Source organism: Tasmannia lanceolata, unplaced genomic scaffold (genome assembly GCF_043159265.1).
Source record: "Tasmannia lanceolata isolate RefF3 unplaced genomic scaffold, GAP_Taslan_0.1 ptg000015l, whole genome shotgun sequence".
Classification (NCBI taxonomy): domain Eukaryota; kingdom Viridiplantae; phylum Streptophyta; class Magnoliopsida; order Canellales; family Winteraceae; genus Tasmannia; species Tasmannia lanceolata.
The window spans coordinates 39,190,202-39,217,591 of NW_027518692.1; the positions used below are offsets into that span (position 1 = coordinate 39,190,202).

The following is a 27,390-nucleotide window of genomic DNA, read 5'->3' on the forward strand; positions in this document are numbered from 1 at the left end:
CTCTCTCTCTCTCTCTCTCTCTCTCTCTCCCTTCTTTCAATTCACATTCATCTAGTCAAATCTCTTCAAATTCGTTTCTTATTCTTCGATCAAACCCTCAACTCATCTTCCTCATTATTTTGTCTCCTATTTTCTTGCCCTAATTCGTGGGTTGGGGGTGTCAGGGTTAATTTTTGGGGGGTGGGGGAATTTTAGGGTTTTCTATTGAGGGAATGAATTCGGAGGATGATATGCATGATGCCAATGATGTGGAATCGGGTGATGATTTCTACAGTGGGGAGACTGCCATGGTGAGCGATGATGATATTGATGGGGACTATGAATTTGATAACGACACCGATGGGTCCGATGACAGTATTTATCACCGCCATCAGGTGATTAGGGTTTTGTGGAAAGATTTGATTTTTTTATATTATTCGATGGAAAAACAGTTTGTTCTTTTTTTTCTTTCTGTTGATTCTGCTCATTAGGGATTTGTTACAAACACAAAACAGTTAGTTTTTTTTCTCTCTATGAATTTGATAACGATACCCGCGCCGCCAGCAGGTAATTTCTGAGGCTATAATTTTAGGGTTTTGTGGAAAGATTTGGGCTTTTATGATATTCGATGGAAAAACATTTTTTTTTCTCTATGTTGATTCTTATTGGGGATTTGTTAGCTCGGATGTGTCATTGGCAATGGATTGTGTTTCTGTTGGGTTTCTTACATCTGCTTGTTGATTTTTCCAAATTTTAGTGATTTTTTAGGCTGGAATTTTTAGGGTTTTATGGAAAGATTGGAGCTTTTTTGATAGTCGACGGAAAAACATTTATTTTCTTTCTCTATTTGATTCTGGTTATTGGTGATTTGTTAGCTCGGATGTGTCGTTGGCAATGGATTGTGTTGCTGTTGGGTTTCTTACATCTGTTTGTTCATTTTTCTGCAATCAATTCGATGATGAAATCAGGATTTATAGATGCTGTTATGAACTGAATTGGTTCGCAACGTGGTTGATCTTCTTATAGGGAAGATCAGCCTCTTGACCCACTTTGAGGGAAGGGTCAGTCCTCCTTTGTGTGCAAAAACACAATTTCTGGGATAAATTTCTTCATAATTTGAAAAGACTACATGTTATTTATAGGAAACCCACTTGACCACTTCCTCTAAAACTCCTACCCAAGCCAATCTAGATAACCCTTAACCCTAAGACTCCTATCCATACCAAACAGCTAGAGAGAAAATTCCACAACTTATAGAAATTATAAACTAATTTATTCTATCCTAAGTGGGACCGATATAGGCACGTAACAGATGGTATACATTGAAAAGTATGTTCAAATTTTTATCAGTTCAGGTTGTTAGTTGCAAAGTCTTTCTGAGTTAATGAGTAGTTTGTTTGGGTTAATGTTAAAATTGTTCCATCAGACATGGGTGTCAACAATTGGGGTTTTAGGATTGCTAGAGGAAGATTTACGTATTTGAAGACGGTGCTTTTGTTGCTGATGGTATTTTAGCTGATAATTCGCCTGGATTTAGTTGTTATACTCTAAAGTTTATTGATTCCGAGTGCAAGAATTGTAGGGAACTGAATTATTGTTGGAATTTGTTCTTACTTTCTTACAGAACGTCAGCCTGTCTGTGTATCCCTTACAGTATTTGCAGCAGAAATGAGTTGATGTTTCTGATTCTTTGTAGAACATCAATGCCGATTCTTACTGTCCGAAATCACCGTTCTTTGTAACTCATAAGTGTAATGTGTTCTCGTGTCAAAATGGGATCGTATGCTCTGTGTATTCCCTTTATATTAAAAGCAGTCTGGAATGTGGGAGTTTGGAAAACAATGTCACTTTCAAAATATGTTTGTTAGGTCATCCATGATTTCACATACTGTTCAAACTTCGGTTGCTCGGAATAAGTTCAGATTTGAAGAGAAACAATAATTAATTTTTCTTGTTTTTTTGAATGTTACAATAATTAATTTTTCATTCTCATCATTTTGAGGTAGCTTAAAAATGTTTGCACTTTTATGTATTTGTTGGAACAAAAATTGAAGTCCAAACTCTATGGCACTCATTATCCACATTCCTAAAGCGTTGGCCCGTCTTGTACTATTTGGCAAATAGGTATGCATCTCTTATGGTCCATTTGGTTGCCGGAATTTTTTTGGTTCTTGGGACTTTTGTGGAATTTCCGCAGGAAACCCACGTTTGGTTGCTGGGCCCAAAATAATCTCAGGAACCAAAATAACCCCGCACGAAACCCTACCCTGGAAAAAAAAAAAAAACTCCCAGGAACCAAAAATAAGCTTGCAGAAGAATTCTTTTCTTCCCAACAGTTCAAGCAACCAAACAAAGCATTTTTTTCCCACCATAGTCCGGTCAACCAAACATGGGAATTTTATTTTACCGGGATACTTCCAGGGAGTTTTTTGTTCCACAGAAATCCCAAGAACCAAAAAAATTCCGGCAACCAAACGGTGCGTGATTTGTCCGAACCTTCTATAATCTTCTACTAGGAAGCCGAAGCAATGATACATAAGGCACAATGGTCTTCAATGAGAAACTTTCTTTCACTTAAGAAATCAACACTTTGAATCCTTTCCAACAAGGCCGCCGAAGCAAAGATGCTAACTTTCAATCTTTTCACTTGTCTCCACGTTATTCACTGATTTTGTATAGAATCACAAACGAATCCAAGAGTAAAGCCCACTCTGAATATTTTACCAATAGGTTTAAGTGCTCTTCTCCCTTCAAGCATTTTTAGGAAGACACACTATTTTTAACATGCTAAATGGACTAGCTATATCCTTGCCAGTCTAACTTCCTATTCTCATAGTAACACATTGAGATTCTTTATTACATGTGTAAATGATGTTCACTATTTTGAGCAAGGATTTATTAGAATCCTAACTACTCCATGATAAACAGCGCAATTTAGAATCTTGTTGAATTACTTATGTGCCCTTCTCTCTTTTTTTCGTTGTTTTTTTTCCAAAGAAGGAACTGCTTTTGATCGGTCCCTGCTTCAGGTTGGAATATGATGATTTAGTTCTGATAATGCGTGTTGTATATCAATATTATCCCGGACATTTGGCTGTAGAGGTTTTAGAAAGGAATAATGTTTGTATTGCTTGCACTTCTATATTCTGGCGTTGAAATTTGTCTCCATGATGGTTAACGACATGCTTGCATGTCACACCTGGAATAGCTTATGATTTTTGGTGATTTGGTGCATTGATGTCTTGGCTTGTGTTTTATTATTTCATCGATTATCGTGGTCATGGGTATTTCCCAGAACTAGAGTTTAATGTTTATTATTTTTGAACATATTTTCATTATGAAGCAAGTCTTCCTAAGTATCTTCATGTGATTAAATATGATTTTTTTTCTTTTGGTTAACTCTGATCTTAAATGATTTTTGCGTTCATATTGCATTTCCTCCTTTTTCATTGCCATTTTTTTGAACATGTATTGGTTTCTGATTCCAGCAAGATTACACCATTTTGAGTGAAGCTGATATACGTCAGCGCCAGGAGGAAGACATCACAATGGTATCTACAGTCCTTTCCATATCAAGAGTCTCAGCTAGCATCTTGCTGCGCCACTATCATTGGTAAGAGCCCCCCCCCCCCCCCCCCCCCCCCCCCCCCCCCCCCCAAGTGATAGTAATGCAAATATATTATCTCTTATTACTTTGAGGTAACAATACTTGGCATTCATTTTCCTTTGCATTTTTGTGAAATCTTTGATATGCTTGTACACTGTAAAAACTTAAAGTGCACTAGCTTTTTTGGTATCTATAGCTGATCAAATGGAAATGTAATTAGGGATTGATTCTAGGAGGTACTTAAAGTGCCATTAATGTTATAGTTCTTTTGTTCTCAATGAGTTATTTTTGATTGGCTATTCTTTTGCATACATGCAGAAATAATAGGTATTTTGCATTGTGGATTCATTATGAATTTTTTTATACACAAAGATAAGATGCCATGAGAGCGGCCATTAAAAAAAAAAAAAAGCTTTTTTGGTATCTGTAGCTGGTCAAATGGAAATGTAAGTAGGGATTGATTCTAGGAGGTACTTAAAGTGCCATTAATGTGATAAAAGTGATAGTTCTTTTGTTCTCAATGAGTTATTTTTTATTGGCTATTCTTTTGCGTACATGCTGAAATAATAGGTATTTTGTATTGTGGATTCATTATGAGTTTTTTGATACACAAAGATTAGATTCCATGAGAGCGGCCATTCAGAAAAAAAGGGCCTTGATAGTGATTATTTCTAGCTTTTCTAAGCTTGTGGAGGATTTCTACTTCTTAGCACATACTCTTAACCCATAAATGCTCTTGCTATCTCTGTTCACACACACATGGACAAAATGAAAAGCATGTGCAACTTGTGTGCATGGCATATGTTTGATGAAATGCACATACATGCTGTTAACACGGATGTGTGTGTGTATCTTGCAATCATTGAATTTTATATTGCATACACTCATGTGATTAAGTGCACACCTCAGGATTGCTTTGTGCCTTTGTCTATGTTGATTGATTCGAGGGATTAGCTCAAAGCATTCTACATTGGCACTGAGACCGAGCATTCTCATTACATATTGGTGTTTAGGATATCTTGTCACATATTTGTTGATATGGAATATCTTCTGATACTTCATGAGATTTTCCCATGAGGTCAAGAAATATAAACGAAGATTCCAACAGTCATCAAGTTATGCATCATGCATATGCAAATATTCCATCCTAAAGTGAATATAAATAGTCTATAGGAATAACTATTTCATAAAAAAAAAGCCTATAAGAATATTTATGTATATATGTTATGCATTTTACAAATATTTGTGATTTCGTGGGGCTTACCAGTGCATTTGCTTGTGTTGTATTGCTAGGGCAAAGAAAACGATATAACTTGTTCAATATTTTGAACCATGCCTTAGAGGGATCATGTCCATGCTCCTAATATATCAAAGGAATTTTAACGGCAGCATGTTTTCTATAGGAGCATTAAGCATCCATGGGTAGAGTTCAAAAAAAGCGAAAGATAAGAATAGGAAGAGAAAGTGAGAGGGGTGTGCGGGGGTGGGTGTTTTATGAGAGGGTTGTGTGGTGGTGGGTGTTTTATCATAATCTCAAGAATGAGGAGTTTACTTATTTCATTAGTTTGCTTTATTCTCTTGATTATTGCTCTTTGTCTTAGGTTGAAAGTGACAAAAGAATTTGGACCTTGGATCCTAGGGGCAACTTCTCAATTTTCTCTTTCTTGGATTTCCTAACTATTTTGGCATTTCGTTGGAGGAAGGTATAGAACACTTGCAATTCCTAGATACGGTAGAAAATTGAAAGTTCCCCTTGGCCAATATATGCATCATATATAAGGAGGAAGAATCGGTGTAGCATATTTTCATTCACTGCTAAGAAGCAACTCCTTTGGGGAAATAATTTTGCCCGGTTTGACTTAAGAGTGGATTCCTCCATCCTTTTTAGGGTCCTGATCGTGGGATCCTTAGTCATTTGAATAACATGGGCCTGATTGATCTATGGTCCCCTCTGCATCGATTTGGCTGGAGAGGAATGCTAGAACTCATGGGGATATCAACCTATCCTTAGTAACTTAGGTCCTGGCTGTGAAGGAATTTTGGGGCTACTCATCAATTTGAACTTTGGTGGCTGATTTCTTGGTAGCGAAAGGTTTTTTTTTTTTGTGTACCATTTTGATGTCATATTTTGTTCCAATTGGCCCTGCTAATTCGAATGAATTCGGGCCTTCTCACAGGTATCCGCTTTTTTAGAGGGATTTGAATATGTAGAATTATCATTTTTTTCAAAGTATTTGAATGGCCCATTGATGGTGGAAGGCAGATCTTTCAATGTCATTTTGTGGGCCAAGAGTTTGTCCAACCCTTGGGGGTCAACAAAGTTTATTGATGAAATCCTTGAAGGGTGTAGTAGTAGCAATTTCTTTTTTCAGCATGTCCTTAGGAGCATCAATGAGTTGGCAAATAAAATAAGTTATGTCGTTCACTCATATTTTAGTCATTTTTGTTGTAAAATTTGGAATTATGGGGGCTTTGCAAAATTTACAGTAAGTTACTTGGTTTGTATATGGTGTTGTCCATCTATAGATTAGAGGGTTAAGATTATCCTATGAAGATGATTTTTGAGGCACAACCTATTTATGTTGGGGCCCAACAAATGAATGGTTTGGATCTTCGAACAAGGTAGACCCCAATGTTTTAAAAAAATGCGTGCAAATACATGCAGACACCATATAAAAAATGATATAACAATGACTAACTATCTCTTTTAAAACCCTAACTGAAAACCCAATTACACCCTCTATTTATGTTACACACGTCTCCTTATTTTATAAGTATTTAGGCAATTCACCTATGGGTCCAATGTAGGGACTTATCTATGTGATCAAGACCGTGGATATTGTAGATCATCGTGAAGCGACCTATGTGGTTCTGATCCCATGCTGAAAGGACATTCCATCTGTTCTATAAAGAGCTACAAATAATCAACCATTGATTTTTGCAATGCTTACTCTTAGAAATTCAATGTCCAACCAGTGTGGGGCTTTAGACCATGTGGGTCATCTCATGATGGCTTATCTGATGATGGAATGAAATTGTTATCTTTCAAAAAAAAATATGTGAAAGCAAGCTGTGGTTGACACCAGCATCAGGAAGAGACCAAGGAGGGAATTACCACATTTTAGCAGTATGCCATAAATGCCACATGGAACCTCATTAGGGAGGACGGACAGAAAAAAATGACAATGGCATATGGATTGAGAATGGTTGGAGATGAGATGAGGAGGCCTGGGCTGATAATCTGGCGATGGCAGGAGCTGCTTGATCGCTTTTTTTTCTTGGGAATTTGGGCAGAGAAGGAGGTTCCTATAGAGTTAGGGTTTGAAGGTTGCATAAATAGATACAAAGATAATTATTCAAAAAAGAAAAAAAATAGAGGCAAAGATATTGAGGGATGGAAGGAGAAACGATTGCCTTATCCAATTCAAGCATTGGTATTATGGTAATGTACAGGTGGAGCATGCCACACAATTCCAAGAGTTTTGTGGTCATCAATTCCTTTTCATAACATGGAATGATACTTGTAATTCTATGAATTTTGGTTGGGAGATTAGATACATAAACGCTATTTTTGCGGGTCTCAAGGGTTTAATAATCTATTTGTGATTGGATAATTTATTCGAGGGGGTGTCTCAAGGGTTTAAAGATCTGCGAGTGAATGAATGTCCTTTGGTGAGGTGATTATGTTTTGAATGATGGTGGGGATTATTGAGATTTTGGGAAGGTTTGTGCTATGTGAAGGGAATGCCTTTGCCTTCTTTTTTTGTTTTGTTTCTGGTAGTAATTAAATGAAGGGCATAACAGAATTTTATGAAGCGAAGAGTGAAACAGTTTTTTAGACTTTAGACCCTTAATTTCAGAAACAAAATGAGAGGAAAAATTGCTGCAGGATTCTTGGCCGGTTTCTTACATATGGAGCGTCGGATAGGAGATTTTGGAAATAGGCAGCTGGGAAAAGTTCTCCACTCTGTCTTTCTTCTGAGGGTTTCTATCTTGGGTTGTGCCGGATTGGATATTTGTCTATTTCCCCTTCACGTCAATTTGCTGGTTGTAATGAACAACATCATAACATGTGACCATTTAAAAATGATAACATCATAGCATGTGACCATTTAAACGTATCATTTTGTTTTTGTTTATGAAGACATGGATGATGTGTAGGCGGTGCAGTTCATTCGTTCATTTACTTATTCATTGTGCAATATAAATTGCTGTACAAAATAAAGGGATTTTCCGTATGGAAAGTCAAAAATTCAATATTTGGTATGAAAAACTAGTTTCTTTGATTTCTCTAGAATTATCCCCGTTTATCCATAATGTATTATCTGGACCTTGGTTTTAATTTTGTTTGCTGGACTTTTTTATGATTTTTTTTTTTTGAAAATGATAGCCATTATATTGATAAAGGACCGAGATGGTCAAGGTACACTTTTTTATGATTATAATGTTGGTTAAGAATTGTATTTAATGTTAGTGGCTATAAATTTTCTTTTATTGAACTTGCAGGAATGTCAGCACTGTGCACGATGAATGGTTTGTAAATGAAGAAAAAGTTCGCAAAACTGTTGGCTTGTTGGAAAAGCCGGTCGTTGATCCAATGCTAAATGCTGGGGAAGTAAGTCTTCTTTATTACCGTTCTAGGAAAAAAGTAAGTCCCCCTTATTCTGTCTTTGATATGTAGCGATATTTGACTCACATTTTTGCTTAGAACTCAGGTGGAATTTTGTCTTTCAATTGTGTGTTATTTTGGTCATTGGTTCTTAATTTCTTATATGCTTTTTTTTGTTGCTGTCATGGTGGCAGTTGACTTGTGGGATTTGTTTTGAAACCTATCCCCGTGATCGGATGAATGCTGCTGCTTGCGGTCATCAGTTTTGTAGTGTTTGCTGGACAGGTTTGTTTCTTTGAATAATGTCTGGGTTTGAATCATTTTCCTTAAGGCCCTGTTTGGATTGCTGGAATTTTGTGGAAAAGTTTGGAAAGGAAAAAACTTTTAAGAGAGTAACATAGAATACACTATATTGCAATATATGATAAACCAGTGGAAATTCATTAGACTTATTTTAGGAAGAAAATAAAAAGTAACATGCCGTCTTTTCTCTGGCATATAAATCTTTGCTCTCCATTTTTGAGTAAGTAATCCAAGAATCCAAGTATTCAATTCCATAATGTTGAGTGCCAAGCCAAATTTCAGACTTGTATATTTTTCTGTAGATATCAACATTTAAAACAGATTGTCCTTCATCTTCAACTTTTTTGTCGTGATGATTTTATTTCCATTAGTGGGATACCCTTCAGCAATTGGGATATTTTTCTTCTCTGTTACTAGTTTTTTATTTTCTTTCACTAAGCAGTTGCTACTTCTGTTAGGGATTGACCTAACTTTTTTGTTAGAGCAGGTTATATCAGCACATCAATAAATGATGGTCCAGGATGCTTGATGTTGCGATGCCCTGATCCATCTTGTGTTGCCGCTGTTGATCAAGATATGATCCATATGTTGGCTTCTGAAGAAATTAAGGAGAAGTATTCTCGTTACCTTCTTAGATCTTATATTGAAAATAATAAGAAGGTTTGCCCATGACTCATAATCTTGGTCTCTACATTTTTCAACACTTCACTGCTCCTCTGGTCTCTTTGTTTACTCAACAATAGAAGTGAACAATTTTTAGGGACAGGCATATATCATTGGCATCATAATTTTCTAGACATGAATTATATATAAATTGCAGCATTATATGAACTGTATTCTTGATTATATTTTAATTTCAGTGGTGGTATTCTTATCAATCTTCATTGGTTCTGTGATATATTTGTTCACATTCACACCCACAAAGCCAAACAATGTCCTACTTCTCTATGCTACAACAAACATTTGACCCTACTTCTCATCCTGTCATCATTTCCTCATGTTAAATTTCACAAAGGTTTGGAACTATTTTTCAACCAGCAATTGACGCGCCTCGGTTATAACCTCACTAGCTGTGTCATTGGCCCAAGCGCAAAGATAAATTTCACAAAGGTTAATAATCTCGCCTTTTTTTTCCTCATTAAATTTTTCCAGAAAAAACCTCAAAGCTTAAACTATGAACCATGAGCTGGACGAGGTTGATCCCATTTCACAGTTCAACTCACTGGCGTCTGGAAACGGTACAAAACGTTTTGTTCATTTCAGACGAAGCAAAACAGTATTAATAACTATGGTTTGAACCCTTGGGTTCCATTCTTGATTATAATCTTAATGCCAGGAAACAGAACAGTCTTGTTTCACTCAAATGTAATTTTGGGCTAAAGGTGTACTGAATCATGGGCCCAAATTATAAAAATAAAAAAATGGGCCCAAATCTGTAAAGTTCGACTGTCGGTAGATGCTACATTAGATTATTTACGAACTGCGAACACTTTAGCATGCATGCTGCTGCTGGTTTGTGGTAAAATAATTTTTAACTTTAATTTTTGGTGAGTGCTTGAAGATAATTTGCATTTGCATTTCATATATTATTTTCCGTTATACTGGCTTCATGGTCCATGATTTCTTCTGGAAGGTCTTATGATTGCTGAGATGACTGGGAGTAAAAACATCGAGTTTGAGACTGGTTCATTATTCTGTCAGATTTTTTCTTTCATTGTTTATAATTGTCAGCAGCTGGGTATTATTACACAGGCAATCAAATTGAAATTTGCTACTACTTTTCCTTCTTTATTGTTTACATTTCTTCTTATTTATTTGCAGACAAAATGGTGTCCCGCTCCTGGTTGTGAGTATGCTGTGGATTTTATCATGGGTAGTGGCAACTATGATGTTTCTTGCAACTGTTCATATGGCTTTTGCTGGAAGGTAAGTATCCTCTATGCATATATTCACCAATAGTTTCATTTTCCCTAGCAATTCATTGTTATTTCCATATGAGTAATTTAGTACTTACATTTTTCCTAGTAATTCATTGTTATTTCCATATGAGTAAAATTTAGAACTTCTATAACAAAACTTGTAGTGTACCGAGGAAGCTCACCGTCCAGTGGACTGCGGCACAGTGGCCATGTGGATTTTGAAGAATAGCGCTGAGTCTGAAAACATGAATTGGTAAGATATAAACTTAAGGAATTTAAAGTTATTAGTATCAACATCGTTTGCAATATGTGTACAACCTTATGGACTGTGTACCTGTTTGATGCTTTGATCTGATTGAGATTAATGTTATTGTTAGCAAACTTGTTTTATTGTTTATTTGGATCTTTCTCATAGATTCTCATTCTTTTGATTCATTTAACCCTTTTGATTCATTCTTTGTTTCCAATTTCTAATGATTTGTTTAACGATCTTGCATGAAATTTAAGGTTTCAAAAGTTCTCAACTCAGTGGAAATCTGCATAGATTAAGTATCCATTGTTCCATAGCTAAATGGATTATGGATATAACACTGATTCGAAACTCGGACTCAGATGAGAACTTGGCCAAGGCAAAAGAGAGTTGACTGGGTGAGTCAATGATTGACGCGGTCATTTTTTCATTAATTCAGGTGAGTTGAAGACTTGAAGGAGTTCTGATTGAATTGGTCTGGCAAAACTTGGGCTTGATGAGAAATTGGCCAAGGTAAAAGGGAGTCGACCAGGTTAATCGACGATTGGCTTGGGGAGTTTTTAAATAGTGGGATACACCTAAAGGTCTAGTATGCATCTTTCCTTGAGCTTAAACTCTTCACAAGAACAAAAATACTCCTTGAAGATAAAATATATGGAAAATTAAGTGAATTTAGGAACATATAATATATTCCATTGAAGACTAGAGACAACAATCACACCAGGAATGAAAATGAGCAAGAGGAAGAAGAAATCGAGGTGCAACCGCCATGAGTGATGGGTACAAACGAGCCATCACCAAAACTGTGCATGATGACTCAGAGTAAGGAACTATGGAAGATATATTCTCCAGGTCATCGAATAACTGATTTATAACACCCTAGTCAACTACTCTAGAAGCTTCAGATGGAAACAAATGTAAAAAATCTCCATATGATGTGTGATAGCCACCTGTGGGAACTGTTGATACTCTGAATCTTAGTGTAATTATCATGTGGGTGTACTGTGATTGTTACAGTTGACTCCTTTTTTTGGTATGAAACACTTGCGAGATTTTCTTATTCTTTTGCAAGCTGATTTGCTAATGAGGATCTACTAAAATTTGTAAATGTTAATAATAAATATAATAAAGTAATAGCTAAATGTCATGTTTGATTTTTCTTTTCTTATTCTATTTTAATATCTTGGTTTTTCTATTTTTATTTTTCAGCTATATATATATATATATATATATATATATATATGAGTTAAGTGAAGCTACACATACGTGTAGCTAACTTAGCTACACCGACGGCTTAAAATACAGTGGGCCCACATTGTTTGGGTGATCCAAACCATTCATTTGATAGATCCTCACACTGATAGGGTGTGCTAAAAAAATGAGCTCCATTGGATGATCCCAACCCTTCAAACTGTGGAGGCAAAAATGAACAGATTTGTGAAGGTTTTTACACGTCCATTTTTGCCTCCACAAATCGTAGGGTTGAGATGATCCTATGGAGCTGATTTTTTGGGCACACCCTATCTATGTGAGGGCCCATCAAATGAATGGTTTGCATCACCCAAACAATGTGGGGCCCATTGTATTTTAAGCCGTCGGTGTAGCTAAGTTAGCTACACGTATGTGTAGCTACACTTTTCTCTCTCTCTCTCTCTCTCTCTCTCTCTCTATATATATATATATATATATATATATATATATATATATATATATATATATATATAGAGAGAGAGAGAGAGAGAGAGAGAGAGAGAGGAAAAGGATTGTACGCTCGAGCATACCAAGCTTATGATACGCTCGAGTGCCCAATCACATATGGGCCCACTTTGTTAGGATGATCCAAAGCATTCATTTGAAAGGCCCTATCATAGATAAGGTGTGTACCAAAAATCAGCTCCATAGGATCATCCTAACCCCTCCATTTGTGGAGGGCAAAATGGACAGACCACAAATCTGCCCATTTTTGCCCTCCACTTTTGGAGGGGTTAGGATGATTCAATGGAGCTGATTTTTGGTACACACCCTATCTATGATAGGGCCTTTCAAATGAATGCTTTGGATCACCACAAAAAATGTGGGACCCATGTGATTGGGTCACTCGAGCGTACCATAAGCTTGGTACGCTCGAGCGTACAATCCTTTTCCTCATATATATATATATATATATATATATATATATATATATAGAGAGAGAGAGAGAGAGAGAGAGAGAGAGAGAGAGAGAGAGAGAGAGAGAGAGAGAGAGAGAGAAGTGTAGCTACACATACGTGTAACTTAGCTACACCAACGGCTTAAAATGCAGTGGGCCCCACATTGTTTGGGTGATGCAAACCATTCATTTGATGGGCCCTCACATAGATAGGGTGTGCCAAAATCAGCTCCATAGGATCATCCCAACCCTATGATTTGTGGAGGCAAAAATGGACGTGTAAAAACCTTCACAAATCCATCCATTTTTGCCTTCACAGTTTGAAGGGTGGGGATGATCCTATGGAGCTGATTTTTTTGGCACACCCTATCAATTTGAGGGCCTCTCAAATGAATGGTTTGGATCACCCAAATAATGTGGGCCCACTGTATTTTAAGCCGTCGGTGTAGCTAAGTTAGCTACACGTATGTGTGCCTTTATACTTTTTTTTAGGATCTGCTGAAAAATGTAAATGGTAATAATAAATGTCATTTTGAAATAGGTTTTACGTTGTTTGGGTGACATCGTGTGTTTCATAGGGATGTAGGTTTCTATTGTTTGTGACACTGTGTTTTCATGATATTTTTTGTGTGTTTGATTGAGAAACACACACACAAATCAGTTTTCTATTTTTATATTTTGTGCTATTTCTATTAATATATGCCATTTTAGTAATTTTTGACAAACCTTTGAAAAACAAAGAAAATGTGAAAAGACTCCTTGCAGAGAAACACTTGACATGGACGTTTGCAACCACAATAGTTAACTGTTTTGAATACAGCAATCTACATGACACATTTATTGATTTGTTGTAGAAATGCTAAGGGGGCATTCATCTACACAACACTTTCTATCAATGAAAGGGTATTTGACAAAATACTTATTTCACGCGGTTTGGGTAGCACATTTTATGCGGAACATATTCGAAGGTGCCGAATTTGACTTGAAATTTAAGAAAAAGATCATCCACCTCCCCGCTAAAAATAAAAGATAATACGTAATTAATAATTAATTAAAATAACCACTTTTCTCTTTATTTACGCCTTTCTAATGGGAAACGTTATTTAGTGTCGTCCCTCACTCTGTACTCTCGCGCCATCTTTGCTTCATCTCTCCCAATCTTCGGACATGGTATGTTTCTCAATCAAACACAAATAAAATTTTCACGAAAACAGTGTCACAAACAACATAAACCTACATCCCTATGAAATACAAGATGTCACCCAAACAACATAACACCAATTTCGAGGAAAAAAATTCTTTTTCTTAAGCTTTCAATAAATTGAGACTTTCAACGGAAGCAAAATTAGCGCCTCCAAATGCTCCCCCCCCCCCCCCCCCCCTCCTAAATCTTCAAAACAACGTATATCTGCCTATTTTCTTTTTCGAGTCTTGTTAACTAAGAGATAGCCTAGATGTAGAAGGGGGGTTGTGGCTTAGTGCTTCAAAATTGTCGACTATAGCTGCCTCGTTGGCTTACCCTCAAATGGGCAAAAGGGTCACTTCTATGTCTACTCAAGAGTATAATCTTGTATCAATAGTGTGGGCTCATTGGGTTTGGTATGAAGAAATTGCATTGGAGGAAACACACTTACCAAAAGCTTAGTTATGAAAATTACGACTAAAGATCCATAGGCCTATAAGAGAGCTCGAGTTTTTGCTTCATAAGAGTCTTTGATTCTTGACGAGTCGAAATAAAGTCCCACCATTCAGCTTTGACACTTCTTAACACCACAGTTGTTAGCACAGGAAGCGAAAGTGGGAATGAGGGCTCTCTGGAATGAAGCGGGGTCTTGGGAATCGATGCAAAAGCGTAATGGAAGCGCCCAAAAGTGAACAGGAAGCATGGGAAATAAAAAATAATGAAAATATAAAAAATAGTTACAATTAGAAATAAGTTTTAATAATTTTTTCAATGTTTATAAAATTTAAAGGGAAAATTACATTTACACCCCCTCTACTTTCTGACACATTGAACTCTAACCCTGACTTTCAAAACGTGACAAGTACACCCCCTCCGTCAACGGTCCGTCAGTTTAACCTGACGGAAAGACTGAAACTAACCATGGTTAATATTTTGAGGACAAAACTACCCTCATTTGCAGAGGGATTAGGGTTATGCCGTTTCCCACCACCTTCGGCCACCGTCGCCACCATCGTCCTCCACCACAGACAATGAAACCCCACCCCATGGCTACATCAAACCCACATTTCAAGAAAAAAATATTGATAAAAACAAAAAAAAGCCCTAAAATATTAGGGTTTGTGTGCAAATCATGATAATGGTGTGAATGATGACAAATAAAACTCTTATATCTAGGGGTTTATGTTGATAAATAAACAAGGGTTTGAATTAAACCCTAATTTTCAGTTTTCAAGTCTGAAACCCCTAATTTTCAGTTAGGGAAGACGAGGGCATTTTGGTCATTTCCGCCTCGCCGTCTACTCCGTCACGTTAACAAAACCTCAGGGGGTGTACTTGTCACGTTTTGAAAGTCAGCGTTAGAGTTGAATGTGTCAGAAACTAGAGGGGGTGTATCTGTATTTTTCCCAAATTTAAATGCAAGCGAATTTGAGTTTCCAAGCTAGATAAGCAAATTAATTCCAACTTCCATATCTGAATCAAAATTTCAACTGACATTAAATATTAATTCCAACCAAAATAACCAATTTGCATGCACATCCAATTCCCAATCATTAATCAAAATATCAAAGTTAATACAAAATTTTCTAAAGTATGTAATGGACCATTAAATGATTACTCTATTTAAAGATTAATCGCTCAAATGAAGAAACTAACTGCCATCACTTTTGTCAATTGAATATAATTAAATATGCATGTCAACATTACTTCTGCACTAAAACCAAGTGGGCCAAATCACAAATGGATAGGGTTTTACTAAGTTGGATAATTAAAGAAAAAATAGAGAATACGGGGAAAATAAAAAGGAAACTTTCAATTTGCACCTTTTGTTCTATGTCTTATTATAATTAATCAATTAAGGAATTAGTAATTTTCTCAAATGAATATTTATGATTTAATAAAATTTTAAAATAAAAAAGAACGAGGGAAAATGAACAAAAAAGAAAAACAGAATAGGAGAGAACAAAAATTCCAAACAAACGAAAAAAGAAAATAAAAAATTGGGAAACATGCTTCCAAAAATTGGAAACTGCTATTACCAAGAAATGGGAAACACGCTTCCCCAATTTTTGGGAAGCGTCATGTTTCTCGCTTCTGAAATGCATTTCACCGGAAGTGTGGTTTCCACCTTCCGGGGGCATTTTTGGTTACAATGTTAACACCATGCCAAACTGGTTTCTGGTTACAATGTTAACTCCATGCCAAACCGGTAACACCTGTATTACCAAAAATGCTACCGTCAAAGTTATGCTTGAGTGTGTCTGCATGTGCAACCATCCACCCCTCTTGCCACATCCTAAATCCCTATTGTTTACAATCACATTGAACACCTTCAAACTCTTTTTTTCAGAAAGATCACCTCCGTACTTTGTTGGAGGCCTTGCATCATGAAACTTCTTCCTTGATCAAGCCAACTTGTTTTCCGATTTCTTGATCTCCCTTGCTAGCATCCAAGTTCTAAATCAATGTAGCTCCATCTAATGTACTATTGTTTCTTCCCTTTTGACTCCTCCAAACAGTAGCGTCACAGTTGTTTTTCAACAAAATTTGACTCTTACCACTGAATGGCTCGGTAGACTACTACTTTGGTCTGTAGAGATTGGACGCATCTCAAAAAATTTACTAGTGTTTCCAGTCCACATGTGTCCCACTCCCACCACCGTACGGTGGATAAATGGTTCATCGATCTCTTCACTTCCTTGCATATAAAAAGTATGTTCTTCAACCAGTAGTCATTATTTATCACAAGTAGGGCTCTTACTTCCTCCAAAATTGTTAACAAAACCCTTCAACCCTAGGGGCGATTGGAGAGAGATACAGTTCACTGTCTGTCCACGAGTCAAATGGTTGTCTTCTTAGACGGCAGAACTCAAAAGATTTTGGCTTTACTAAATTATTCATCTCATGATTATACCCTTCCACACCATTCTGCCCTAGCATACAACTTCCACTCATTAAAAAAAAAATCCGTCATTGGGCACATACTACATGACTAACCTATGCCGTCTTGGTTGCTCTCTTAAGGCCTGATCACCCACCAAAAACTTGATCCTCACTTCCCACTCCATCCTAAACCTGATGCTTTGTTACAACATAATTTTACTTGTGAGCACTTTGAGGTCTTATGATAGCTGGATACTTTTGTAGGCACATCGTATTGTGCCAGACACGATATGATACCGATACTCGTACTCGGATACTTTTGTTGCTCAAAATGACTATAATGTTTGAAACATGTCACTCTCTTCAAGTTAATTATTATGCTTTTCTCTTGTTAGTGTTACTTATTTGTAGTTTTAATTTTGATTGTGTCTGGAACTACCAGTTACTCCAAAAGCTTAAGCTCATGGAGATGGCGTTATTTAATTTTTTATACTTTTAACACTCTCCCTCATGTGTGGCCCCTCTTTCTTGGGTCGGCCTACACATGGCACATGTGGCCCTTTTTTTGGGTTTGGCCATTGCATGCTGATTTTTGCTATCAAGGAGGTTTGAACCGAGGACCTTTGCTCTGATACCATGTGAAACTACCAGTTACTCCAAAAGCTTAAGCTGATGGAGATGGCATTATTTAATCTTTTATACTTTTAACAGTGTCTTATAATTTCAAAATAAAAATTATGTGTCTTATAGCTGCTATTTTAGATTCACTATTAGTTTAACTTAGTAGTTAAATCTAGTTAATTTTATGTTATTTTTTTGTGCATGTCTAGTGTCTTATCTCATGGTATGAGACATCCTTATCTGTATCCTTGTCCTAGAATTTGGAAAGTGCCGATTCATGTCTATTGTCGTATCTCATGGTATGTTCCTGTGTTTGCGTCCATGTCCTATTTGGGTATCATAGCTTGGGTCACCTTTGCATTTTCATTGTGTACTTTGCAACCCCTTAAGTAGGTCTTATTGATATTCATAATGGTATATTTCTCTCTTACCATCTAACGAAGAGATATTTTAAAAGATTGTGTTTTTTTATCAAGTGTAGGTTAAAATATAAACATTGGCATCTACAAATGTTTTACTAGGTGTGCTGCTTTCCTTACATTCATTTGTTAGTGATAATTATTTTTGCTCATGAATTGTCAGGATATTAGCTAATTCCAAGCCTTGTCCGAAGTGCAAGCGACCAATTGAGAAGAATCAGGGTTGTATGCATATTACATGCACGCCGCCTTGCAAATTTGAGTTCTGCTGGTAAAACTTTCTGCTCTGTTTTCTAAACTCCGGCATAATAATCTGAAATGATTTGTTACTCCATTTGTTTTCCTTCTAGTGAAAACCCTCTTTGTTTTCTTGCAGGCTATGCCTCGGTGCATGGTCAGATCATGGTGAGAGGACTGGTGGCTTCTATGCATGTAATCGGTATGAAACAGCTAAGCAGGAGGGAGCGGTATGGTTGATTTTTTATTTTTGAATTTTTGAATTTCTGGTTAAATGTTCTGCCTTTTTCTTGTATCTTTTACATAATGTATTTGGCCAACATTCTGTAGATCATTTATGACATTATCTTTGTGCTTCTTTTACTTCCTGCAGTATGATGAAAGTGAGAAAAGAAGGGAAATGGCTAAAAATTCTTTGGAGAGATACACACATTATTATGAACGATGGGCAACAAACCAGTCAGTATGTACAGTTCTCTCTTATCTATGTTAATATGATGAAATTTTACTGTGTTTTTTTGGCCTGTCATTTATAATATTTTAGTTGCTCTTTTAAACCATTGAAAGCTCCATCTTTACCTTGTGAGTAGTTGCAGTTTGCGCTAGTAATATTTTAATCCTTATACACTATTTTTGGGGTTTTGATTGTTAAACTATTTTTGGGCTTGTTTATTTACATTTTTGTAATTTACTTTTGGAAAAAAGTGCTTCTCTGGCACACATTCTCCATCAATGTATCGGGCACTGATGTGATCTGCCTGATGTGATATTGGGACACACATTGTTTTGTCAATTGCCTGATTGCTTGTCTCGATAGGAAGGGGGTGGTGTATCGTTGTGGGACCTCACGTATATCACTAAAGCTGGGCTATTTACTTCATCTAACTTTTGTGCTTCTGAGGCTTTTTGCTACCACATTTTATGATGTTTGCTGGTTTCTATAAGATCACTGACTAGCCTTGATTATGTAGTTTATGGATTTGTAATTCCATTTTCTGTGTCTTATCATATTTAGCTATTGGTAAGGGGATTCATTTTTTGTATTTGTCACAAAATTCATACCAATCTACAGAATAGTTTGCATTTTGATGTAAAAGGTTTATCAATGGAGTTAACTATTTCGATAATCTATCAAAACTCTTGACTCCTTGATCGAAAGGAATTCCTATGAATATGAACAAAGTAAATATGACCGATACAAGCAGAGGCTATAACAGTCTTGTATGATTCATGGGGATACACGGAAGTGTCTTTATTGCCAAATGTGTACTAATGGATCACATTATCTTTTGTACATTTCCATCCATTTTATTTCTTCTTCGGTAAAAAGGAAACCTTTCGTGTTGGAATTTATTCTGATAGTCACTGTTTCTGGCACTTTGATGCGGCGTGCCTTTGATTTATGAGCTTATGACAATTACATTTTGAAATTGTATAAAAGCATTGTTCGTTGATGGGCCTCATAATTGTGGAATTGATCAATCTAGTCAAAATTTTATTTTCTCATTTCTGACACACTATCTGTTGATAAAAGGCGTTGAATTTTGCATGTTAGGGAAAATTCCTGTTGGTTTTAGAATTTAGCTTGTTTATGAGAACTTGTGTTGATAGAGGGCGAGCCTTGGCGCAATTTGGCTTGTTTACGAGAACTTGTGTTGATAGAGGGTGAACCTTGGCACAAAGGTAAGGTTGCTCCGTTGTGACCTAGGGGTCACTGGTTCGAGTCACGGAAACAGCCTTTATGCAAAGCAGGGGTAAGGCTGCATACATCTAGCCCTCCCCAGACCCCGCAAGGCCGCAATGGTGGGAGCCTCGTGCACTGGGCCGCCCTTTTTTTTTATGTGAACTTGTATTTTTTTTTATCTAAAAAGTTGTTTGTTTCGCATATTTCGACCGAAGCATTAACAAAATCTTGAAATTTCTGGCGAAATCCAAAATTTCAAGTGAAATCTGATACTTTTCCCAACCCAATTGGATTTCATTTCGGTAGCCCTTGAAATCGAAATATTTCGGTCCAAACTTATTTCGGTCGAATTTAAAACTATGGTTAAAAAAGATAGTCTATTGAATTGGATTCACTGCTAATGCACCTTGAATATTACATAATTATTTTCAAAAGTTCATGGCTAATCCACCTTTGGCTTGATATGAAGCCATGCTCTTTGGTTAATAATATTGTAAAACAAAGCCCATCCTACTAGTTTGCTGCTCCATGCGCCTCACACTACTTTTGGGTGCCGGTAGATTGGAATTGGGTTATCATGCTTATGTAGTCAATTATGAGGTTAGGATGCCAATGCTTTGGACATAATATTTGGAATATGGACTTTCTTTAACCGAATTGAAAGGACAAACGGTTGGCATCTCCTCTGACAGGGACGGGAGGAGCCTTCCGGCTTACCTGTTACCACACATATGAGGTGGAATCCGTGAACTGCTTTTGTGGCCTCTAGTGATGTCTAGCATAGTTATGTTTTCATGTAGGCCTTAAATCTGGAGCTCCGTTTTAGGGCAAGAGAATTGTTTTGTGTGATTTTTGGTTGTCAAAAGGTTAGAATAGAAAATAGTAAAGGAAAAGTAATTTCTCATGTGAGCTGGTTTTTTATGGTCACATCATTTACTCAACGTTCATCTCTGTAGCTGTGTTTTAGAGCAAGGGAATTGTTTTATGTGATTTTTGGTTGTCAAATGATTAGAAAAGAAATAGTACAGGAAAAGTAAAGGAAATTTAGCAGTGTTTGGAGTTTGACAGCATACATACACCTATACACACTTGAGTCAATCTGGTGACTGCAGTAATTTTTTGCTCATATTTTTTCTTCATTTTTTAAGTTTGTCTTTCTAACACTTCTGACTAGAATCTGAAATTTGTTCTGTTTTGACAGTCAAGGCAAAAGGCTCTTTCAGATCTTCAGCAAATGCAATCTGTGCAAGTAAGTCATATTATCCTTACAATGTAACAATGTTTATTGTTCTTATCCTGGTGAGTTGAGTGTGATAATTTGAATTCCTTCTCAAGGTATTACACATATGGAGGTGAGAAGAGGATGAGTTTTTAAGCATGGAGTATGTGTTTGTATTTGTATTTGTATTTGTTAAGATTTGAATGTGTTTTTAGTGCTTATTTTATGTTTTAGTGATTAGTTTTATGGGTTATGATGTGGATTATGATAGTTTTCTTTCTTTTACTTGAACATGATATCAGAGCATTGATCTGGCGTAGAATCCTCTTCCCCCTTATTCTATCCCCTTTTTTCATGATACATCTATTAGAAACCCTAGATCTGTCTGTGCTGATAGGACCGCAATATCTAGGGGGTTGTTCCCCTTGTGCTAAAAAAACTTATGCGGTTGTCTTTGTTTTGTGCTGTGGTGATTGCTACTGAAGTGATTCCTCTTTTGCTGTTAAATCAAGGTGGAATTGTAACTAGATTGAGTACTGTTCTACAGAAGGAAGGTAGGTGGTGTTATCTAGTTTCTGGAATTTCTTTGAAGTTGTGTGGCTATAGACCCATGGTACATGGATTCTTCTAAATGGACGAAGAATCCGTGTCGTACACGTCTCGGATTCCAATACTTCAGGATTCTCAAAGACACTTCTAGATCTCTTTTATCTGTGTTTCCTGAGTACTATTACCACAACTTTACATTTACCGCATGTTTTGAGTTTTACCCATTCTGATAGTAAGTTTCTTCAATGGAAATAAAACATTATATCTATTTAACCTAATACATTTTTAAAAATGTACTTGTTATAACTATATTATTATGTTAAAATAAAATAAAATTTGAGAATTGATTAAAATATTTTGGTGAATCCACGAATCCTTCTTTTTGAGGTTTGCCAAATCTGCAATTCGATACCCATGTCGGATTCCGACACTCGTACCCGTACTGATGCAACATAGCTATAGACTATGTACAACCCATATACATAGAATTTGAAAGAGTATAGCCCTTCATGCTGTTCATGTGGCCTGATTACTGTCTCCATGCCTTTTGTACTGCTTAAATAGTGTCTCCATTGTGTTTGTGTGGCTTGAATGGTCCTGTAGTTACTTGGGTGTGTCCTATGTAGTGATTGTGTTGCCTTCATGTGCAGAGTCTAGTTTGCGACTCTGCTGGCTTCATGTGGAGTAGCTAGTATGATGCCCTAGTTTGTGACTATATTGCCTTCATGTGGAGTAAGGTTGTGTGCCAACCTAATTTGTGACCTTGTTACCTTCATGTCAGTAGCTAGTGTGCTGCCTTGATCTGTGATTGGGCCTGTACATTTTCCATGTGGATTGTGCTGTTGTGCTACCTCATGTCTATTGTGGAGCTTCTTCATGCGGGCTGTGTGCAGTCTTGGTCATGGATTTAAATTTTGGTTTCGGCCTAAATCCTGAAATCCAGTAAAAAAAAGTATTGTTTTATTATTTTGGAAATTTCGGCCAATTTCGGAAAAATAATAATATTTTTGAAAAAAAAATTCAAGTTGTCGAAATTTCAGCCGGCCGAAATTTTGGAAATCCGAATTTCCAAAATTCAGATTTCGGGGAATTTCAGTTTCGGTCCCAACCAAAATCCGAAAATTTTGACCAAAATTTAAAACCAGGGTCTTGGTACGAACAATGGTGTAAATTGTTGTGCAGTTTTCTTGTGGAATGTGGTAGTGTCTTTGCTGTAAGGGTGTCTAGGCACATGCATGCTCATGTCCGCTCCACAGTTTCACATGCATGCTCTCTTTCCACTATGTTTATGCATATACACATGCATGCGTTGCCCATGGTTTCAGGTTTCATTCAATGTGTTTCAATATCGGCACTCATTGTGTATTCGTTTAAATACAATATCAATATGATTGCAGAAGGCCAAAACATTTCATCAATATTTTTTTCTCAAAAAAAACTAGAAGAAAAATACCTAAACCGTGCATGTTGCTGTCACTGCTACTGCCACCGCTCTTTGCCGTCTCCAACTGCCACTGCTTGCTGCCATCACTCTCTGCCACCGTTTGTTGCTGTTATTCCATTTTCGTCATCATTTCTCAAGCTACCGTGCCTATTCACCACACCATGACCTTGCATCCCCTCTTTCATCGACAATCTAGGCACATCTAGGGTTGGCTTTCTAAGAAACCTCAAGCTCCGATCCCTTCTCTACTTTGTTTTATTGAGGTTTAGGCAAAAAACCCTTTAATAAAAAAGTGTAAATAGGGAATAACTATGTACGGCCATGCAAAATGATATCTACACTCTTATCACATATGGTTTCTGTTTTTGTCTAGTTCTGATAGAGTAATATTATTTGTCTGTTTGTTGTTTGTACTTGAAGTTTTCTTCTATAATGTCAGGTCAATGTTGGATTAAAGAGCTAAGAGATGATATTTAGTAAAGCGATCATCGAAATTCTGCTTTTTTCTGACTATCTTTAGTTTAATGGGTCATGTAATTTAAGAAGAATAACAATAAAAGAATTTTGTAAAAACAAATTGTTATTAATTACGGATACAAATGTTCTCTTTAAATGTGCAGCTTGAAAAGCTTAGTGACAAACGTTCTGCTTTTTTCTGACTATCTTTAGTTTAATGGGTCATGTAATTTAAGATGAATAACATTAAAAGAATTTTTGTAAAAAAAATTGTTATTAATTACGGATACAAATGGTTCTCTTTAAATGTGCAGCTTGAAAAGCTTAGTGACAAACAGTCCCAACCTGAGTCTCAGCTCAAGTTCATAACAGAAGCCTGGTTGCAGGTCAGATTTTAGTTATTTCCTAACATGTATATTTTTGTAAAGTTTTCTTCTTTACTAAAAGTAGCAACGCAATGGGCAGATAGTTGAATGTAGACGAGTTCTGAAATGGACCTATGCCTATGGCTATTACCTACCGGAGCACGAACATGCCAGGAGACAGTTCTTTGAATACTTACAAGGTGTTTAATCTGATCCAAAGTAGGAATATAATTACATCTGATGTTAATCAGAGATAAGCTGGATAACACATGCTTTATTTCTCAGGTGAGGCCGAGTCCGGGCTAGAACGCCTTCATCAATGTGCAGAGAAGGAATTACAAGTATACCTCGAGGCTGAGGAGGCCTCAAAGGATTTCAATGAATTCCGCACAAAGCTAGCCGGATTGACTAGGTAATTTCAACTGAGTTTTTAGTTTTTGAAAAACTAAAATTGTTTGCAATTTATGGTAAATAGAAACTCCATAACTGCATTACTCAACGTTCCATAAATGACTGAAAGATGATGATCTTTTCTTTTAGTTTTTACCCACTTTGACAAATATATCAATTTAATTAAAGGGAAATGATATCAGCACAACCATGTTTTAATATTTTCACTAACCCATCTTGTCTTTTAGTATTTAAAGAGCTGTCAAAAGGTTATCACAGTTCCCAAACAGCTCTCACAAGCCAATTAAAAAAGAAAGGACAAGATGGCTTTGTGCAACTATTAAAACATGGTTGTGCTGATGTCATTTCCCAAATAAAATTGATCTTACAGTATGAATTTTTTTTGCTGTCTTTTTCGTTCAAATTAGTAATTGGTGTGGCCTGCTTGACATACTTTTTCCTTGCAATTTCTTATTAATCTCAAAATGCATCTTATTCTGAGCATGCTTGAGGCCAGGATTGTTGGTTGCTTCTCTATCATTTGGCCCACCTGGCCTTTTTTTTTCCTGAAGATTCTAGGCATTGGAGAATGTGACCATCTAATATTTAGGTGTTGACTCTATGGTAAAATAAAATCCAAATATGCACAAATTTGCATTCCCACTTTCACCAAATTTTCCTTCTTACAGTGTGACTCGGAATTACTTTGAGAACCTCGTCCGTGCTTTGGAAAATGGTCTGTCGGATGTCGAATCCCACGGTGCCTGCAGCAGGACTGCAAACTCCAAGGGCCTGGGTGGCAAAGGCAGGGGCGGTGGAAGGGGCAAGACATCCATAAGATCTGGTCCTAATCGCAACTTGGACAGCTCTACCCACTGGTCATGTGAACATTGTACCTACGCCAACATCAAATCTGCCACAATATGCGAGGTATGCCACCAACATCGGTAAGTGGAAGATCTCAACGAAACACCCTACTTCCAGTTCTAAAGGTAAATTTCAGGCACAACACAGTCAAAAAGTATTGGGCCACCTCACAGGTTGTGAATGCATGGAAAAGGAAATTAGTAGAAAGGTTAGAAAAGAAGAAAGGTTGGAAAGTGGAAGGGTGTTGCTGAGTAAATCAGGCTTATTCTCTAGTGTTCGGTGTGTTGGAAGGGTCTATAAACTACTTCATTCACTGTACATAATCTATCGTTTTGTTATAGCAAAAAATAGATGAATGAAAAGACTCTTCCGTTGTTTTGTATGTTATGTATTGCTGTGGAACTAAGTTGATGCCATTGACAGCCTCTTAAGAAACTGGGAAAATTCATCCTATGGAAACTGTTTGTTCAGTTTGGGTCTCGAACCTCTAATACATTTCTAGCAGCTATAGATTTTTTTTAGTCCATGGCCGATCCATAGTAACGCCTAGTAAAATATAACTGGCAAATTCCATGTTTTTTCATTCTAAGAAGTGGGGTCTTCACAAAGTGCAATAGATCGATACCATCTGGCTCACTTGGCTTCCCATCCCCCTTGTGTTACTTTTTTTAAAAGGTAGCCATAAAACCCTTCCGAGTCGAAACACATATTACAACTCTTTTAAGCATTTTGTCAAGCACCTTAGATATGCATGCAACATGCTTGTAGAAATGTCATTCAGATTTTCAATTTTAAATTCCAAATGAAAACCATCTTTCACTAATGCAAATAAGATTAAATTAAAATATTCTACTTGGAAATAAGGACAAATTTTGGTAGATTCCAAATAGGTACTCAATCAATATTCTAATCATCAAGTTTCATAGACAGCATAGGTTCTAATGTAAATTTTGCCAAAATTTTGTAACTTTGCCACCTTTCCATTGTGTGCTGAAACAATAACCAGTGAAGGAGGGGTTGACACTTATTCTCTACTGCTCCTTGAGATTTCAACAGCCCCTTCACTTTATTTTCCTTTTTCTCCAGACTTCTTGCATGAGCTATAAATCTGTTATTGCCCACCTCTCTATATGCCCTCTGACAAGCTGAAAAATGATGTTCTAAGAAATCATGGGTTGTTAAATATGGTTAAATTCAAAAGCAATACTAGCATAACTTGCAGCCATTGATTTGTTATCTTTCTTGTGGGCCTTGTCGTAGATGTGACATAGCTCAGTGAAGCAAATAGCTAAGCACTGTGAAGAGGAGGTTAAGTTTGAAATCTACTAGATCTGTCCATTCTTAAGTGATTATTATTAAGGAGTGAAAGTAGATAGTACATTTTAAGTGTTCCAATGGAACATCAGAAGATCAATCTCATCAGAGATCTGATCATCCAGAGAGGCATTAAAAGATTCATGCCAAGATAAATAATCAGACATGGCCAATGAAGGTGAGTTGCTAATCCGATTGTATTCTAGTTAATTTGCATGGATATATTAGTTTAATTCTCAATAGATCTAAAAAAATAGGTTGATTAGATCTATTTCTGTTATCATGGCATTGTAGATAATCAATATCATGAAGGGATTTGATTTCAATGTCTTGATCTTACACTAAGGGCCATTTGGATATGCGGATTTTAGGATCTTGGATTTCCTCGAAATTGTAGATGGGGGACGGGAGAAGAAAGACCAGCCATCGTTTTTTGATTTCTCGTCCTTCTTCTTGACAGCAAGAGAACAGGAGATACTTTAAAAATCTTAGGATAGGGGAGAGATTTCTAGAACCTGAATTTCTCACTTAAAATCCAAGAAACGCTGTCTGGACAACATACAACAGGAAATCGTCTCATGTTTCCAGGTTTTAAAAATCTTAGGATGTGAAAATCTTAGGATGAGGGAGAGATTTCTACAATTTCTTAAAATCATTATTTTCAAACTAAGCACTAAAACCTGGATTCTAAAATCCGCATATCCAAACAGCCCCTTATAGTTGATGGCTCCTTCTGGTTGGTATCAGAGCCAATCATGTACAAGAAACTGAATAGCATGAAAAAAAAAATCAAATTCTACTGCATCATGAACACGCCCCTATGATTAAGTCACCCACTAATCAACAGACGACCACTACGTCCTATAGCCTGGATAACCTTGACGGTTGATTCCAAATTATAGAACTCTGAGCATGAGGATATCTTTGGACCATTGATTTTTAG

The 27,390-nt window shown here is 36.6% G+C and overlaps 1 protein-coding gene, 1 non-coding gene and 1 pseudogene across 3 annotated transcripts; 2 read left to right on the plus strand and 1 right to left on the minus strand.

Annotated features, from left to right (window-relative positions):
- The first annotated feature begins 8 nt into the window (after positions 1-8).
- LOC143847168 (putative E3 ubiquitin-protein ligase ARI8) lies at positions 9-25,603 on the plus strand. 2 transcript variants are annotated; one of them, XM_077355892.1, is made up of 15 exons: positions 9-374; positions 3,468-3,592; positions 8,093-8,234; positions 8,390-8,480; positions 8,986-9,158; positions 10,320-10,424; positions 10,582-10,670; positions 18,086-18,193; positions 18,299-18,389; positions 18,533-18,622; positions 21,045-21,092; positions 23,826-23,897; positions 23,977-24,076; positions 24,162-24,288; positions 24,956-25,603. In XM_077355892.1, exons 1-15 carry the CDS (start codon positions 213-215, stop codon positions 25,215-25,217), a joined length of 1,785 nt encoding a protein of 594 aa, XP_077212007.1. In that variant the 5' UTR covers positions 9-212; the 3' UTR covers positions 25,218-25,603. The 2 variants fall into 2 exon arrangements, with proteins under 2 accessions (XP_077212007.1, XP_077212008.1); XM_077355893.1 differs by having other exon boundaries at positions 11-374; positions 8,093-8,201.
- LOC143847689 (U4 spliceosomal RNA) lies at positions 9,427-9,595 on the minus strand (annotated as a pseudogene).
- LOC143847644 (U6atac minor spliceosomal RNA) lies at positions 20,498-20,619 on the plus strand. The gene has a single exon (XR_013235169.1). It is a non-coding gene; the product is annotated as a U6atac minor spliceosomal RNA (small nuclear RNA).
- Positions 25,604-27,390: the final 1,787 nt, after the last annotated feature.